The 18,494-nt window shown below is 34.2% G+C and overlaps 1 protein-coding gene and 1 long non-coding RNA gene across 4 annotated transcripts; both read left to right on the top strand.

The window, feature by feature from the left end:
* The first annotated feature begins 281 nt into the window (after positions 1-281).
* LOC109152083 lies at positions 282-2,743 on the top strand. 3 transcript variants are annotated; one of them, XR_002049345.1, is made up of 4 exons: positions 282-596; positions 664-1,408; positions 1,939-1,994; positions 2,424-2,743. It is a non-coding gene; the product is annotated as an uncharacterized LOC109152083 (long non-coding RNA). The 3 variants fall into 3 exon arrangements; XR_002049343.1 differs by having other exon boundaries at positions 282-1,408; XR_002049344.1 differs by having other exon boundaries at positions 295-835.
* A 4,408-nt stretch (positions 2,744-7,151) lies between these two features.
* On the top strand, positions 7,152-8,444 carry LOC109152030. Its single transcript, XM_019299613.1, has 2 exons — positions 7,152-7,574; positions 7,626-8,444. Exons 1-2 carry the CDS (start codon positions 7,152-7,154, stop codon positions 8,442-8,444), a joined length of 1,242 nt encoding a protein of 413 aa, XP_019155158.1.
* The last annotated feature ends 10,050 nt before the right edge of the window (positions 8,445-18,494 follow it).

Genomic DNA, 18,494 nt, shown 5'->3' with positions numbered 1-18,494 from the left:
CTTGAGATGAGTACACACTGCTGGAAATCTCGCTATTTCCGTCCAACATTTCCGTCCAACCGTAAATTGGTCGGTATTTTAATAAAAAATTCAACTTTCTATCGCAAAAGAAGAATGGACGGAAAGTTGGTCGAAAGTTCCGTCCAACATTTGCGCGTTGGACGGAAAATCCGTTCAACATCCAATGTTGGAAGAAAATTCTGTTCAACCTGTAGTGTTGATTGGTAAACTCAAATTGATTAATAGGTAGAAATTAAAAATGGTAAGAATTTTAATTTCCGACCAACATATTATTGAACGGAAATTTAGGAAATAAATAAAAATAAAACCCTAGACGTATAGTATCCTCCAAACACAGATCTAAGCTCTTCTCTATCTCTAAGCTCTGGCGATTGACGACGGCGGCAAGTTGGACTCCTCTCTCACATCGACGAAGGCGGGTATCTCCAGACTCCAGCGATCGATGACGATGACGGCTTGAAATCCTCTCTCTATAGTCTACGAAAGTGGCATCAGCAGCGGCAGTGTTTGATGGAAATATTGGCGGCGTGAGCAGCGGCGACGGCACCAGCTCCGGCGTTGCTGCGCTTCCTCAGGTATGTGCGGTTGCTGTCTTTCATTTATTTAACTACTCAAATTGTAATTTCAGTTTTAAATTTAAAGTTTATATATGTCAATGCCGTTCGAGACTACATATTGAAGATCGAGAAGGAGCTCTAACCATTTTTAGCACAACCACCGTCACACCGCCCCTTCTCCGCTGCCCAGCCATAGCCACAGCCGCCATAGCCCACCGCCACACCAACCTCCGCCGCCGCCATCGGCTCTAATTTAGGTTTGCTTTCTCTGTTTCCTTGTTAGTGGAGCTGATTTTGAGATTGGTGATTATAGGTGTGAGAGGTAGAGAGGAAATAGACCAAATTGTTGTTTAAATTGCTAGTTTTGACTTTGCCTATTGTGGCTAAGAGTTGTAATTGGTGCAATGGAAGTTCTTTTTCGTATATGTCTAAATATGAATGTCCAAATGTGGAGCTATTTATTGATTGGCATTAGAGAGAATGATGATTTTATTCTAGAAGGTTGTTATTCCCACCTTACTTGAAAGCGGACTTCTTGATGTTAATTATGATTATATTAAACCTGGATTCTAGTCATGGTTTGCAGGCACACTATTCAATAAGAAAGAGTTTCTTATTTCTTTCTGTTATTCTTTCCTCCTAATTCGACTACACATCAGGAAAATCTACCTCTATATGTTTGTTATATGTATTCTTTTGGGCATTATAGAAACAAAGTGGACTCAGGCTATTGTAGCAGAATGCAATGAACTCAATGGTTTTCACCTGCTAACGATTATATGTGCAGATGTGGAATCAATATTGCATAATGATTTATTGTTACTTTCAAGGTAGCTGTTCATCTGTATTTTACTCATTATCTTGTTTCCCTTGAAAGCCTCTTCTCCTATAAAGGTATATTTTTCATTTTGAAAAAACCAAGCCACTCTTATTGGGAAGTTTAGGGATTCAAGAAATATTTTTCATTCCATGATTTTTTTGCCCTTTCTTTTTGGGTTTTGACAATTTTCTACTGTTGGAGGTTACAATATCTAATTTGTAGTGACTGTCCCTACTATTGCATTTTGCAGTTACAGGGCAAACCACTCCCAACTGCATATGCATTTGCTTTTGCTGAGCATCATCAACAAAATAAATTTAAAGTTAGGATGCACTTAAACGGGGAATACAAATAATTACAATTTATGCATTATGTAGCTTTCTCTTCCACTGCATACAGAGTTTTGTTTAGTTCTGCATACAATTTCATTCCTAAGATTAATCTCTCTATATATCCTCCTCTTTCTCTCTCTATATGCATATATTTATGTGGTCTTATCATTCTATACATATGATAATCCATCTTTCTTTCTCTTTGTAGGTCTTGTATACTAAACTACTAAAGTTTGACAAACCTTCATATTTAGTACACAAGAGGTAACTTTCTATCATTATTGTTGAAGTGATTATGCATGGATAAGTCTGGGGTTAATTTGCCTATATAGAAGGGGTGTTAGGTGAATAAGCAATATTAATGTGCAGTAAGATGTTAGAATCTGCTGTCTTAGATCCTGCTGATAGACCAGGGTGACATTCCTCAACTGTAAGTAGGCTTGGATAAGTAATTGTTTCTAAATCACCATTATTTATCTATATTTATGGATTATTATGTATGGTTATTAGTTAATTAGGATATATTATTATTGATGAATGAATTGAATGTAATATTATTAGAATATATATATATATATATATATATATATATATATATATATATATATATACAAGTTAGTTCTCTTATGCTGATGTTGTATCCATTAGTTCTCTTATCATTGCAAATAATACTTGATGAAATGTTTATCTCAGGTTGCTTATGATGATTTTGTTGATGCTGGATCATTTGCAGTTGCAAGAGAGAAAATACTTCTAAGTTTGTTTTTCCAAGTGTTGTTTATGTTTTCTGTATGATTTTTGCATTTTGAAATCTATCATGGTCTAATTTTGGTGAAGGTCTACATTTGATCAAAGTCATTGAAGAAGAAGGTTGTGGATGCTGCATTGATCAAAGCTATTGAAGTAGTGCCGGATTTGAAGGCTTATTTGGGTGCAGCATACTTAAGTAGTATCAATTAAGTAGTAATATTTTCATGACTTTTTTTTTATGAACATGACAATAATTTTTGTTGTAAAGAATTTTGATGTTTAAATATATTTTCAATTTGAAATTTAGTGTGTCCAATAATTTGTTGATGACATATAATTTATTTACAATAGATATAAATAAAATTTTGGTAATATAAAAATAATAAAAACATTCCATATGATTTAAGATTTTCCTACCAACAGTTGGAAGGAAAATTACAAAATATAATATGTGAATTTTCTGTCCAACATTGGTTGGAATTTCTGACCAACGCACATAATTGGACGGAATTTCCGACCAACGCACAAGGTTGGATGGAAATTCCCACGTTTTAAAAATGGTGGGGTACTTGCCGGAATTTCCGTCCAATTGTTGTTCGTTGGACGCTATTTCCGACCAAAAGTCGTAGTTGGACGAAATTTCCCACGGAGGTTTTTCCGAACGTTCCTTTTGGTCGGTATGTTGGATGGAAACGTCGTTTCCGACCAATATACCGCGTTTTCCGTCCAACATTTGTTGGACGGAAAACGCGAGATTTCCAGCAGTGACATATCATTATAAATTTACCAATTACTAACCAAACCCAAAAAAAAAAAAAAAAAAAAAAATGAATATAGATTAGCGAATTTTTCAACTATTTTAACCACAGCCTTAAATGGTTAAAAAATTCATTATCTTAGAAAAACATAATTTCTAACCAATTTTTCTTGTTGTTAGTAAATGTTGATAGTTAATTTAAAATTTTTAAAATAATTACTTCTATGTAAAAAGAGGAGAAGAAAATAAAAGATAGAGAGGAGAGAAATGTGTGATGGTATGTAATAACAAAAGTTTTTAGAATCATCAAAGTGATCAAGAAGTTAGTTGAAAATGCTATTGTCGACAGGAAATACTAAATTTCTAATTAATCACATTCTTGTAGTAAGAAATCTTGAGGTTTTCTCATGATATGTAATACTTAGCTAAGTTTGGAACGATTTCTAATAGTAACATAAGTAATCAAGTTTGACTTTGATTTTTTTATTTTATTTTATTTTAAACCAAAACATATCAATATATTAAGAGTAAATACCCAAAATGGTCCCTCGACTATAACTAAACTCACAAATTGGTCATCGACTTTCAATTTCAACCAATTAAGTCCTTAACTTTTGCAATTTTGACACGATTTGGTCCTCCATCTATTTGACCGTTTGTTGACTGCGATTTTTGAGGATATATATATAGTTTCACGTGCAAAGCTCAAGAGAACGCTCTTGGAGGTGACATCGTTGTTTAAGAGGGGAAGTGCTTCTCCGTTTGCTGCTTGGGGATCACGAGCCGGTTCAGTTTAGAGAACGCTCTTAGAAGTGACAGCGCCGTTTCGGAGGGGGAAGTGCTTCTCCGCTTGCTGCTTGGGGATTCCGAGCCGGTTCAGCTTGCCTACATGGCTTGGAGTCACGACTTTCTCGAAGAGCCACTCTAGGGACTTCGGCGATCTATCTATCAAAAGCTATAATCTATCCGGCATGGGGTGCAGCGCCGGCAGTGGATTCAAATGTAATAGTGCGGTCTAGAAATGCAATCGGAACCTTAAAAAACCGACGATGGACCATGAAGTTACATATATATCCTAAAAAAGCACAGTCAACAAACGGTCAAACAGACAAAGGACCAAATTGTGTTAAAATTGCAAAGTTAAGGACTTAATTGGTTGAAATTAAAAGTCGATAACCAATTTGTGAATTTAACTATAGTCGATAGATCATTTTGGATATTTACTCATATATTAAAGAGGAGACAAGTATTGGATACAAGGAGGTACAATAGATAACAAAATAAATGAATCAGTTTAAGAATCTGACGCCCAGACGAGCCACCACCTTCTTGTTCCATGTTTGGAAAAAGGCAGGAAACGAAGAGGGAGATGAAGAGCAATGATAGTGGTAGTGGCAACTAGGTAGCAAAAACAGCAGAGGGCAAATTATATGATGGAATTGAGTCTACCTTGCAAGGTAGACACAATTTTAAAACTGTCATAATTATGAATATAGAGTTTACAAATTATGAACATAGAATTCTGTAATTATAAATATAGAGTTGAATATGAAGTTCAAAATTTATGAACATAGAGTTTTATAATTATGAACATAGAGTTCAGTAATTATGAACATAAATTTCTGTAATTGTGAAGATAGAGTTTAATAATTGTGAATATGAAGTTCAAAAATTATAAACATAAAATTTTATAATTATAAATATAGAGTTAAGTAATTATAAACATAGAACCGTGTCCACCTTGTAAAGATATACACTACTCCACGGCATAACAATTGACAATAGAGGCAACGGGCTTCGCAATGGTGGCGGTGACTGAGGATCTAAGCTTGTAGGTACTAGCAAAATGGGAAGGAGATGTGGCATGATAAGTAGAAGGGAAAAGATGAAAATAAAATATTATTAATAGTTATTATATACCAAATAAGTAAATATAAAGATGATGTGTGAATTAACCTGAAAGTGACAGAAAACAACAATAAAAATGACTGAACTGAACTTTTTGTTGATTTTGAGTATTTATTTGAAACAAAGTTGATGGTTTAATTACAACTTCATCAATAATTGAATGGTAATTCGACCATTTTTTTGTATATTGGTCAAATTTAATTAAAACTTTGCTCTATCACTGTAATATGGAATATCAAAAAATTTAAGAATAAATAATCTAATTTAGTTCTGTTACATTGTACCAATGCTCTGGTTTTGACACAATTAAATTCCAACAACATTTTCCAATGCAAGAAAAAATAAGTCAGCTCCAACCATGTTTGTCATAGTATTTATTATTAACTCGATCAACATGAACCTTAGTCTGTCAGTAAAATCGATTGATAATGGTGACGGTGATGAAGGAGCTAGCTGTAATTGTCAAAATAGGAAGAAGAAGATGACAAAATTTTCAAAATATTATTATATCCCAAACTAATAAATATAAAGATGATGTTGCGTGCAATTAAGTGACGGGCAAAAAATGGTTTAAAAAAGGATTTAATTGAGAGTGATTTTTGAGTATTTATTTGAACTTTTTTTAAAGTCGAAAGCATAAAATTGTTATTTCATCATATCAGTAGTTGGATGACGACAAATTATATCGTGCACCACGGTGCATAATCGATTATGCACCAAACTTCAAACAACGTCGTTTTGTTTAATGAAAGAAACGAAACTCGTTTTCCGCCGTTTCGCAAAAAGTAACTCTATTATTCAGTTTTATTTTGTATATATACACCGCAGTTTCAGTTCAACGGAACTACAGTTTCATTTGATATTTATACACTAAAATATGTGAAAATGTTATTTAATTTTATTTTATATACACTATAGTTTCATTAAAACACAACTACATGATCATTTCGATATAACTACAACTTTATTGCACAATATATACTCAAATATGCAAAATGTTATTCAGTTTCATTTTATATACACTCTAGTTTCATTTCAACACAACTACAGTATCATTTTGAGATAACTACAGTTTCGCTAGGTAATATACACTCAAATATGTGAAATTGTTATTCAATTTCATTTTGTATACACAACAGTTTCATTTCAATACAACTACAGTTTCATTTCATTTCAACTGCAGTTTCACTTGATAATATAAAAATAATACGTACGTGAAGCAGTGTCAGTTTAGATACACTATAGTTTCAGTTGGTAATTAATACACAAAAAATACACACTCCATTAACTGTAACGGCGCACCCTTTTTTTACTTAAAAAAACGACGCCGTGCACCGCGGTCCACGATATAACGACTCTTGAATGACTTATTTGGTCATTTTCTCTTAAACTAGCTACACTATATTAATAAAGTTTAATTAAAACGAACTTTCCCCTATCAATATAATTAATGCCATATGAAACATAAAATAACTTTAAATTAATTTGTAAAAATAAATAATGTATCTAATTAAGTCCTTACATTGCATGCATGCATCCTACTGATCTTATCTGATGTGATGCTTTAATTTGGGTGGAACTAATTAACACAAATTAACAAAGATTTTGGAATGCAAGACAATATAATTAAGACAAGGCAGCTGGCTCCAAATTAGTCCAAGCATTGCATTATGTCTGTCCTAGTAATGTTAAACGTGTCGGTAAAATCGATTGGCAATACTACAAGCACGAGCGCCAAAATAGTGTGGCAACCATTACTCATATCTAACTAACCCTCACACTTGTCATACACCCACTCTCATCACTCCATTCCGATCTCTCTCTGTCTTGCACGCACTCATCCTCAGCATCTATCTCACTCTCTCCCTCTCGTCCACAATCAGCAAACTTCAACTGAAAACTAGGACTACCCAAAAGCTCATTTCACTAACTATATCTATATATCATAATGTCTCATCTCCTGCTACCTGCAGCCCTCTATGTGGATTGAACATCATATCATTACAATGGAAGTGGAAAACAGTCAAAAACAACACGAATTCGAAACCCCCTCGTCCTCCTCGGCTGCCACGCACCACTACTGCAAGGTGTGCAAGCGGAGGTTCCATTGCGCCGGAGCTCTCGGCGGCCACATGCGTTCCCACCACGCCGCCGCCGACAAGCCGCACCACCTCGAAGATGATTACGTTGTCAAGAGCTACCGGAGTAAGGCGGCGGAGGGGCAGAAGCACTCTTACTTCCTCCGTACCAACACTAACCGGTTTGTCTGTAATCGAGATCAAGATCGTCATTATGATAATAATAATAACAAGAGCCTAGTGACAATGCCCTCCCGAGAGGAGGAGGATCTGGCGAATTGTCTGGTCATGTTGTCCTCCAATGGACCATTTGTTTTGGTGGACGAGGGAAACAAGGCTAAGGAAATGGAGATCAATAACAATAACAATAACAATAACAGTAACAACAAGAACAACAACAACAAAGGGTTGTTCCAATGTAAGGCTTGTAAGAAAGTGTTCAATTCCCACCAAGCATTGGGCGGACATAGAGCGAGTCACAAGAAGGTTAAAGGCTGCTACGCTGCGAAGCTCGACAACGTTAATAACGACAATGAATATTATTTAGACGACGGTGGTGCTGCGGCTGTGGGTCCCCAACATTCCGATTATAACTCTCTCCCCTCTCCTCCGCCGCCGCTGCCGGCCACCGCGCTCTCCAGAAAGCGATCAAGGGTGCATCAGTGTTCCATCTGTCACCGGATTTTCTCCTCCGGCCAGGCGCTGGGCGGCCACAAACGCTGCCATTGGCTAGCGTCGGGGATGACGGAGGCCACTCTCATACAAAACTTCCAAGAAATCGCAGCATACGATCACAGCAAATCGCCGCCGTTAATCTTCAAGAACCCCGCGTTCATGGCTACTCCTCCTCCTCACCCATCGCCGCTGGATCTCAACTTCCCACCTCTACTACCTAAACCCGCCGGAGACATAACCAACGCCGGAAAATCAAGATTTGAACCGCCGGAGACACCAACAAGAAGCTATATGAATTCCAAACTATGGGGAACCGAGGAATTCAGTAGTATTAATACTAAGAGGACGACCAACACCAATCATCACAATCACCATCAAAATTCTCGAAACAACATTCAATTTGCTGATGAGAAACCTAAGATGAAATCGCCAAAGCTAAGTGACCTAAAAGATTTGAAATTAGATGGAGGATCAGCTTCTGGGTGGTTGCAAATGGGGATTGCTTCTTCAACCCCAGACATTGTTGCCTGCCATGCTTTAATTTGATCCCATCATCATATATATCGTATGATTACCAAACTGTACTGATGCTTTTTATACATACCTACAATTGGAGCAAGCATCACTTGTGTTAATCAAACTATATATATATAATTTTCACATCTTTAATTTCCTTCTTTTTTTTCTTTACATGTTCCCATACATGTTTTGGGTTAATTATTACAGACATTATATATAGTCCTGGAAAACTAAAGGAAATAATGATGTACTTATAGTATTCAGCACTAATATATATACAGTATTGATGGATACACATTATGTAGTTGGATGCTTCTCAAATTTTATAGTATTTTCTTTTGTTTCTTTATTTTTCTTTAAATCTGTAATGCCTGCTGTTTGCATAAAAATGATGATTGAACTTAATAAATAAAGTTACAAACTTATACTGTTATACACATTTCATCACTGATATGATCTATAATGAAATATGAATTGAAGAAATTTGCCACTGCACTTTAGTCTAATCTACAAACACAATATGGCTCTTCAATTATTTACTAATTTAGTTTTTGTTGGTACTGCGACGGTTGGTTTTACGGCCACGGGGTAGCCGGACGGCAGGCTAACACTACTGCAAAAATGCTAAGTAAAAATTGATAGAGAATGGGGACAGAATAATTGCACTTGTATTGAATTCAGAGCTCTTTATAATGTGACCCCAAGGGGTATTTATACAAGATTCATGGGCCTTAAACAAAAAAAGAAGGAAGAAATTAACAAAATTGAACTTTGAAAAACTTCCAAACTGCTATGTTCACATCCTAATATTGAAAAAGGAGTCCCGCGCCATAATTGGAAAGAATATAATCTCCACCAAATATCCTTCCACAACCTTTGAAGTGGCAACTGGTCGGGACCCCTATGATTGCCTACACTAGTCGCTCAACCAGGTCGGCCGATAAGCTACTCAGGTGGATCGAGGCCGGGATGTTGAAGCTCCCCATCCTCCAAGCAAGTAATCAGAGTAATCAGATTGTAACCTTTCGACCACCTAGGGGTACACCTGATTGGGTACCCTACTGGGGGTATCCATCACTAGTCCCTCACTTATCTGAGATCTAGCAAGGTGACGACTTGGAAAAGTAAGCCTACGGAGGGTGCAGAACCCAAGAACCTGAGTGCTGACTGCAGGTTGGATTCCCCACTCCTTTATTAATCTTGTAGTGTAGCTAAGGCCAAGGTTGCAGCCATAATCACACTAACTTCTTATGGATCCTGACTGGTTCCGATTTTCCTAACTGGTTCCGCAAGGGTTACCATAAATGATGCATATTAAATACGCCTCCACATTTTCGGCTGGTTACATTTTTGAAAATTTATCCTAATATAACTGTCGCATCACCCGTCTGCCACCCGTCAGATGAATGTCACGTTTCACAATCTAAGCACCCGGCCTTCTCTATAAATACCCCCTTCATTTTCATCCCCCCCCCCCCCCCCACCCCCACCCCTTTTTTTTTTTTTTTTTTTTTTTTTTTTTTTTCACTTTCACTTCCACCGCTCTCCAACCTTCCCGGTGTTTTCTCCACTTTCCCTTCCCTTCCGACGACCACAACTTCAGCCTCCGGTCATCCTCTCTGTCCAATTTCCGTCCAACTTTCCAATCACCTTCTCTCTTCACTTCTTTTCAAGATTAGCCATCATCCCTTATATTTCAATGTCTTCCACCTATAACCCCTCTTCCTCTTCTTCCCGCCTTCAAGGCATTACTTCGAACTCATCAACTACCACTTCCCGACCGGCAAACGCGCACAGGAAGTCAGAATCCTTCCACATGCCAACCGCTATCACGAATTAAACATCCTGTTCCTTTAACTTAGGAACCCTCTCGGTCAAGAACCTTGCCAAGCCTCTCGGTCAAGAATCTTTTGCTGTCACCTCTTGAAGTTCAATCCGTTGAACTTCTCTAGATTTTCAACCGAACCACTCCCAAAGTTCGATACCTAGTCTTAAAACCTTATTTGCTACCTCCCAAAGGTGCTAGGAGTGTTGTAGCCTAGGTTTCATAGGATAAAACGTACTATGACTCAATGTTTGAGCACTCAAACAAATGAGCCCAACAAACTAGAACACGGATGAACACATGAGGGTTTCAAGAGAAAGTTGAGCAGAATTTCGAGAGGAGGAAACTAATTTTTCAGTATGTAAAATCATTTGCTCAACTACAACTTATATTGGAGAAGGGAGGATAAATAGCATTTATAATAGTATTTATACTGATAATAAAATTAGTTTGTGTAACTTTCATAACAGACGACCATTAACCTGGAGATTAATTCTAGGGAAAATTGCACTTTTTTCGTTCCTAAGTTATAGGATAATTATAGAATTCATCCCTAAGTGTTGGTCATACTCATTTTTGTCCCCGAGTTATCATTTACGTTGCGCGTTTCGTCCCTTTACTAATAAAACATTAGAGATGAAATTTGCAATTTTAGTATAACTAAGGGATGAAAGTGAGCACGAAATGACGAAAAGTGCAACGCCAATGTTAACTTAGGGATGAAAAGTGAGGATGACTAACACTCAGGGATGAATTCTACAATTACCCTATAACTTAGGGACGAAAAGTGAAATTTTCCCTTAATTCTAAAATTTAAAATATATATCTATACTATATATAAAAACAAAATTCTCCATTTTAACTCCCCGCTCAAAAGACTCCTATACTATTAAGGTTTGCATAATATTGTAAAAATATGGTAATACAATTTCTATTCGTACTACAATTGTACATTAAAATATGGTAATACAATTCCTAATACAATATATTCTTTCCGACTTTCCTATTCCTAATACAATTGTAGATTAAAATTACTAATTAATCATAATAATAATAATAATAATAATAATAATAATAATAATAATAATAATAATAATAATAATAATCATCATCATCTATACTATTAATAACATATACTCTATACTATTAATAAAAGTAAAATCATCATCTTTAACTTCCCCGCTCAAACTAATATGAATATTAATTAATTGATAAAAAAATTAATAAAGCTTAATCGGTAACAAAATTTTATATGGAAATTTAATCTAATGAATTGTTATAATGGCATTCATAATAACAACAACAACGACGACGACGACGACAACAACAACAACAACAATATTATTATTATTATTATTATTATTATTATTATTATTATTATTATTATTATTATTATGCAATAATAAAATAAAATTTATAATTTATAATAATAATAATAATAATAATAATAATAATAATAATAATAATAATAATAATAATAATAACGACAACAATAACAACAACAAAAACAAAACAATAATAAAATGAATAAAAGAATAATAATAATAATAATAATAATAATAATAATAATAATAATAATAATAATAATAATAATAATATTATTATTATTATTATTATTATTATTATGCAATAATAAAATAAATTTTATAAAATAATAACAAAACCAATAATAAAAAATTAAATAATAATATAAATGAATAATAATAATAATAATAATAATAATAATAATAATTATTATTATTATTATTATTATTATTATTATTATTATTATTATTATCTACATTATATATAAAAAAAAATACTGCATTTTAACTTCTTGCGACGACTCCTATACTATTAAGGTTTGCGTAATATTGTAAAAATATGATAATACATGGGTCGTTGACTTTTTTTTTTATATATAATTATTATAATTAATTTTATTATAATATATGTATATATATATATATATATATATATATATATATATATATATATATATATATATATATATATATATATGCGTGGTCGTTTTATTAAAAATGGGAGCTTTGTCTAAAAGATTAATTTGGACCTTCATGCTAAGCGAGTGCTCTACCATATGAGGGACATCCCCATAATCGTAAAAGCTTCATTAAATATCTATAATTTAGAAAACAAAAAGCTTTTGAAAATTAAAATATTATAAGATTTGATTCAACACTCAAATTTGAAAATTAAAATAGCATACGATTCGATTCAAAACTCGAGATTTTCGAAACAAATTTGCACTATGTAAAACTTGCAGATTATATTCGGATTAGAGATGCGAGGCATCAATCCCCGTACCTCTCACATGCAAAGCAAACGCTCAACCATATGAGCTACATCCTCATAATGAAAAATGCTTCATTTAATATCTATAATTTAGAAAACAAAAAGCATTTTAAAATTAAAATATTATACAAGTTGATTCAAAACTCGACATTTTTGTAACGAATTTACACCTTGTAAAGCTTGCGGACTACATACGGGTATCAATCCCCATATCTCTCGCATGCTAAGTGAACGCTCTACCATATGACCTACATCCGCATAATCGTAAATGCTTCGTTAAATATCTGTAATTTAGAAAAAAACAAAAAACAAAAAACATTTGAATATTACAATATTATAAGATTTGATTCAACACACTTGACTTTTAAAATTAAAATAGTATACGATTTGATTCAGAACTCGACTTTGAAAATTAAAATAGTATACAATTCGATTTAGAACTCGAGATTTTTAGAACAAATTTGCACCTAAGATTTGATTTAACACTCGACTTTTAAAACTTTGAAAATTAAAATAGTATACGATTCGATTCAAAACTCGACTTTGAAAATTAAAATAGTATACAATCCGATTCAGAACTCAAGATTTTTGGGACAAATTTGCACCGTGTAAAGCTTGCAGATTATATTAGGATTAGTGATGCGAGGGATCAATCTCCATACCTCTAGCATCATGCGAGGTATCCATCTCCATACCTCTCGCATGCAAAGTGAATGCTCTACCATATGAGCTACATCCCCATAATGAAAAACACTTCATTGAATACCTATAATTTAAAAAACAAAAAGCATTTGAAAATCAAAATATTATACAATTTGATTCAACACATTTTTGTAACGAATACCGTGCAAAGCATGAAGATTACATAGTAATGATGCGGGGTATCAATCACCGTACCTCTCGCATGCTAAATGAGCGCTTTACCATCTAAGCTACATCCCCATAATTAAAAATGCTTCATTAAATATATATAATTTAGAAAATAAAAAAGCATTTGCCAATTAAAATAGTATACGATTTGATTCAACATTTTTGTAACAATTTTTCACCATATAAAGCTTGAAGATAAGATTACATTAGGATTAGAGGTGCGGGGTATCAATGCCCATACCTCTCGCATGCTAAGCGAGTACTCTACCATCTAAGCTACATCCCCATAATGATAAATGCCCCATTAAATTTCTATAATTTAGAAAACAAAATTCATTTAAAAGATTAAAATATTATACGATTTGATTCAACACTCGACTTTGAAAATTAAAATAGTATAAGATTCGATTCAGAACTCAACATTTTCATAACAAATTTGCACCATGTAAAGCTTGCAAATTACATTGGAATTAGAGATGCAAAGTATCCATCCCCGTACCTCTTGCATGCAAAGCGAGCGCTCTACCATATGAGCTACATCCCCATAATGAAAAATGCTTTATTAAATATTTATAATTTAGAAAATAAAAAGCATTTAAAAATTAAAATATTATACGATTTGATTCAACACTCGACTTTGAAAATTAAAATAGTATAGGATTCGATTCAGAACTCGACATTTTCGTAACAAATTTGCACCTTGATGAGTCGCACCTAGAAGGCCGAGCGATCCTCTCACCGACTTTAGATGTCGTTGATCAAATTAATCAGTACATGTGCAACATGACCACTGCAGAAGATCGAACATATTTAAGTTGTGACTCTTGGTATAGCTGTTATGTTATTGCGGAACATATACCACTCTCTTGGTTTTTGCAACGGTACGCGCCTCATCGTTACAAGATTGGCAGATTACATTGTCGAAGCAAGAATAGTTAATAAGACACATCAAGGAACCAAAGTTCTTATCCCGCAAATGTCTCTCACCCCTTCTGATACGAAATTGCCCTTCAGGTGTACATGACTTTTTCCCGACTTACCCATCCTGATGGTATGAAGATTTTAGCTCAAGACGGGGATGGACAAAATTTTGTTACTACTAACAATGTCGTCTACAAAGAGGTTTTCAATAATGTGTAATTCAAACCAGTGATATTATGTTTTCTTTTTATACAAAGATGACAAAATTGCTATATATCTACATAAAAAATATATATCTTCCATACGAATAATTTATATAACTGAGTTGCTAGACAACGAGCTAATTAGCCCAATTGATACACATTCTAAACACTGATATATAAAATCTATAAAGTTTCAGTACCGGATGCGTATATCTACACGTTAGCTATTAATTTGATAATTATTTGCTCGAATTCAAGCAATGATAACATTAGAAAATATAATCGATCCAACTCAATTCTTCAATTGCACTATATAATATTCGATGTTATAATTTATACAATTGTATATCGATCCAAATATTCTTAAAATATTATAACAAACTCATTTCGTGCAACGCACAAGTGAAAATACTAGTTGGAATTAATATGAAATTAATTTCATAACATCAGAATTAATGCTCCAAAACGGTAGCTCGAATGGTACCTTCGAGTAGTAGTTCGAAAGGTTTCAGCCGAGGAGTTAGCCATTCGGTCAAACGGGTTTGAACGAATGGTAAGTCCTCCAACCGAGTATACAAGTCACGATTTGGTTACTACTCGGGCGGTGGCTAAAAATGTTGGAAAAAGTCATGTCAGCATACACGCATCAAATCTTTTCAAATTCATTTTGGGATTTAATCTAGACCCCACCCCTACACACAAGAGAAATCCTCAATGCTATACAATTCAACATGTCATTAAAAGGCTCTTGTATATATAGTGGTGCAAACTCACTTTCCAAACCAATGTGGGACAAAAGCTGCTTTAAGTTAAAGCCTTTCCACCTTCATTTTCCAACTCAAATGAGTCTACTTTGAGAATTAATTTCTCATTCACCCATTATCCGTTTTAAGCGTACAATATATCAATCTCTTCGTCTAACTACGAAGAACCCGAATCCATTTTGACCCGATCCAAATTGAAAGTGGACTCCACATATATTTGTACCACAAAAATAGCCATTTACAATGTCATTTTATGCTATTATTTCCAACAACTAATACTCATACATATAGACTAAATGACGAGCTATACATTGAACATGACAATCAAGTGTAACTTGGTCTGTGAATAATCTGTGATCCATATTGTTTTTTATACTGCAAGAGGTATTACCGGCCTGATTAATATTGATGTCACTAAATTTAGATTTATATAATTTTTCAAAAAGTGTTTGTTTTTTGAATATTTTTCAAGTCTCACCAACTAAGAAAATTTGCAGCGAACAAGATGGGTAAGGTGCAAGTAGTGCTAATGATGCGGACGACCGCGTGTCTTTGGTACGCAACAAAAAGATAGTGCAGCGCCGACGTGTTGTAAAAGCGTTTTGCTTTGAGCAGTCGGCACGGCAAACACCCAAAGCAAAGAATGAGATTTGTGTATCAATTCTTAGGTAAAAATAAACCAACACCATGTAACACATTTATCCTATAATATATATTATACTTCTTTCACATTTTACATGTTTTATTTATTATTTATGAATCAAGTTAAATCTTTGTGTTTTTCTTTTTTTTTTTTCTTTTTTCTTAAGAAAAGTGTCAAATAGGCCATCAAACTTTATCTGAAAAGTCAATTAGGTCCCTAAATATTTTAAAATTGTAATTAAACACATCAACAATTTATTTTTTGTGCAATGAAACTCAAAAACCAGCTGTTGACCTGTTATTGCATATCAATAGGGTTCCAGCAACACTACGACATTATTTTCGACAAAAAAACAACCGGCGACCTGCAAATGGTCGCCGGTCGCCAATGAAGCAGAGAAGGAAGGTGACCTTTGTAGCCTTCTCACTTTGGAAGGCGACGTTGGGTTGACCTAGGGTGGCCTTCTCCGGTGAGATGGTTGCATTCTCTTTGGAAGGCGGCCGGTCTGATCTCCTTCCTTCTCCACCTAGGAAAGTGACTTTGGGTTGCCTTCTGGAGTGAGAAGGCGACCCAGATGGTCGCCTTTTCTTTGGAAGGCGACTGGTCGCCTTCTCACCTGCTCCGGTGAGAGAAGGCGACCAAGGTCACCTTCCTTCTCCGCTTCAATGGCAATCGGTGACCATTCGTTGGTCGCTAGTCGTTTTGTTGTCAGAAATAGCGTCGGAGTGTCACTAGAGGTTTACAGGAACCCTAGTGACTTGTAATTGGTGGTCACTAACTTGTCTTTTGGCTTCATTGCATCCAAATACTATGTTAATGAGTATAATTACAACTTTAAAATGTTTACGGCCTAATTGACTTTTCATGTAAAGTTCAAGGGCCTATTTGACTCTTTTCACTGTTTTCTTTAATGTTTTCTAATCATTTTAATATTTAATTTGTTGTATTTAATAGTACTTTTAATGTAATTTCTAAAATATATAATTTTTTTTATATTAATACTTACATGTTATACCTACTTCGCCGGTCAAGAAGCTCGACCTATGGGTATAGCTAGCTGGGGTGTAGCAAGTTGTGTGCGTCAAAGGAAGAAGATCGCATCTTGAGGTCAGGCACTGCAGTACCGGCCAACGGACCTGGCAGTCCAATCGGAGGAAGACACGTGGAGAAGCGCTAGTAGACTAACCTATTGTAGGTTAACTTTATGTATAGTATAAATAGCTCACTCATCCCCTACAAAGAGATAATCTTGTACTCACTTTTCCTAATCACTTGTAACGGAATAGTATTGCCCTATTGCATCATGAGATTCCCGACGGACGATCAACCTCTGATCCTTATCTACTCTATTCCAACAGTTTCACCTTAGCATAACCTTAGCCCCCCTATCTAATTTACGCTATCAAACGCTGAACTAAATATTATGAAAAATTGAAATGTACTTAACTTGAGTGAAATCTTGTTAAACAAATCAGACACATAAAATGTATGATAGAATGGGTATATTTATTATTATTATTATTTTTTTTGTAGTGTAAGTTTGACTAGACTCTATAGTTAGGAGTTTGTTCAAAGCAAATGAGAACATAGTCCTCTGACAAAAAGTGATGACTGATCTTAATTGCACATTAAGATTAATCAATGGTTAAGAGTTTTTTTTTTTTTTTTTTTTTTTTTTTTTTTTTTTTTTTTTTTGAAGAAACAATGGTTAAGAGTTTTAGTTAAGAAAATATATGGTTAATTTTATAATTATTGTAAACTTTTAAATTGGTAATATTGCAGCAAGCCTCAACCCTTGATCTATATATTCATATGGATGGATCAAATAGTCCTCACTTTTTTACATGAGAGCAAGATCTCACCTAAACCTTCTGGTGTGTGTGTATATATTCATGTCTAATACACCAACTTCACACTCACTTCATCCTATTTGATATTATGCATAGTTCCACTCCCCATTTCGGCCGTGAGCTGGAGCTAGCTAGCACCCTAAGCTAAAATGATTTCTCTGTCCCCTATAAGAGATATACCAAAGTATATAAGATCCTGCCAAAGTAATTAATCGAAAATAATGAATTCTTCACGGTAAGAAGTTGGAGAATTGGCTGTAGTATAGTCTTAATTTTTTCTTAAAATACAATTTTCAATTTGCTATATGTTTAATTTTTTATATATGTGCATTTTGTAGTTATCTCTAAGATTGAATATAATTCAATTTTGTTGTTATTATTCTGAGATAAAATTTGGTTCACGAAAATTTTTCATAATTTGCTTAATGCTTATCAAAATGTTCATTTTGGCGATGATTTTCACATTCAATTATTAATGTAACCCAATTCAATCTTGATATTATAAAGTTAAAGTTTAGAGATCCAATTTGCAAATATTTGACATTGATTAGAATTTAAATGTAAGCACAACCTGTATTGATCACATGTCTTGTTTAAGTTGTTTTTCATTGCATATAATCTACCGTACCTAAACACTACATATTTATAGCATGTGAGACTGAGTTACAGCAGTTGATTAAAACTATAAAATCATCATATTCATTAA

Source organism: Ipomoea nil, unplaced genomic scaffold (assembly GCF_001879475.1).
Source record: "Ipomoea nil cultivar Tokyo-kokei standard unplaced genomic scaffold, Asagao_1.1 scaffold2360, whole genome shotgun sequence".
Lineage (NCBI taxonomy): Eukaryota > Viridiplantae > Streptophyta > Magnoliopsida > Solanales > Convolvulaceae > Ipomoea > Ipomoea nil.
Note: the sequence above shows the minus strand (reverse complement) of the source record. Positions and strands in the feature narration are given on the sequence as shown.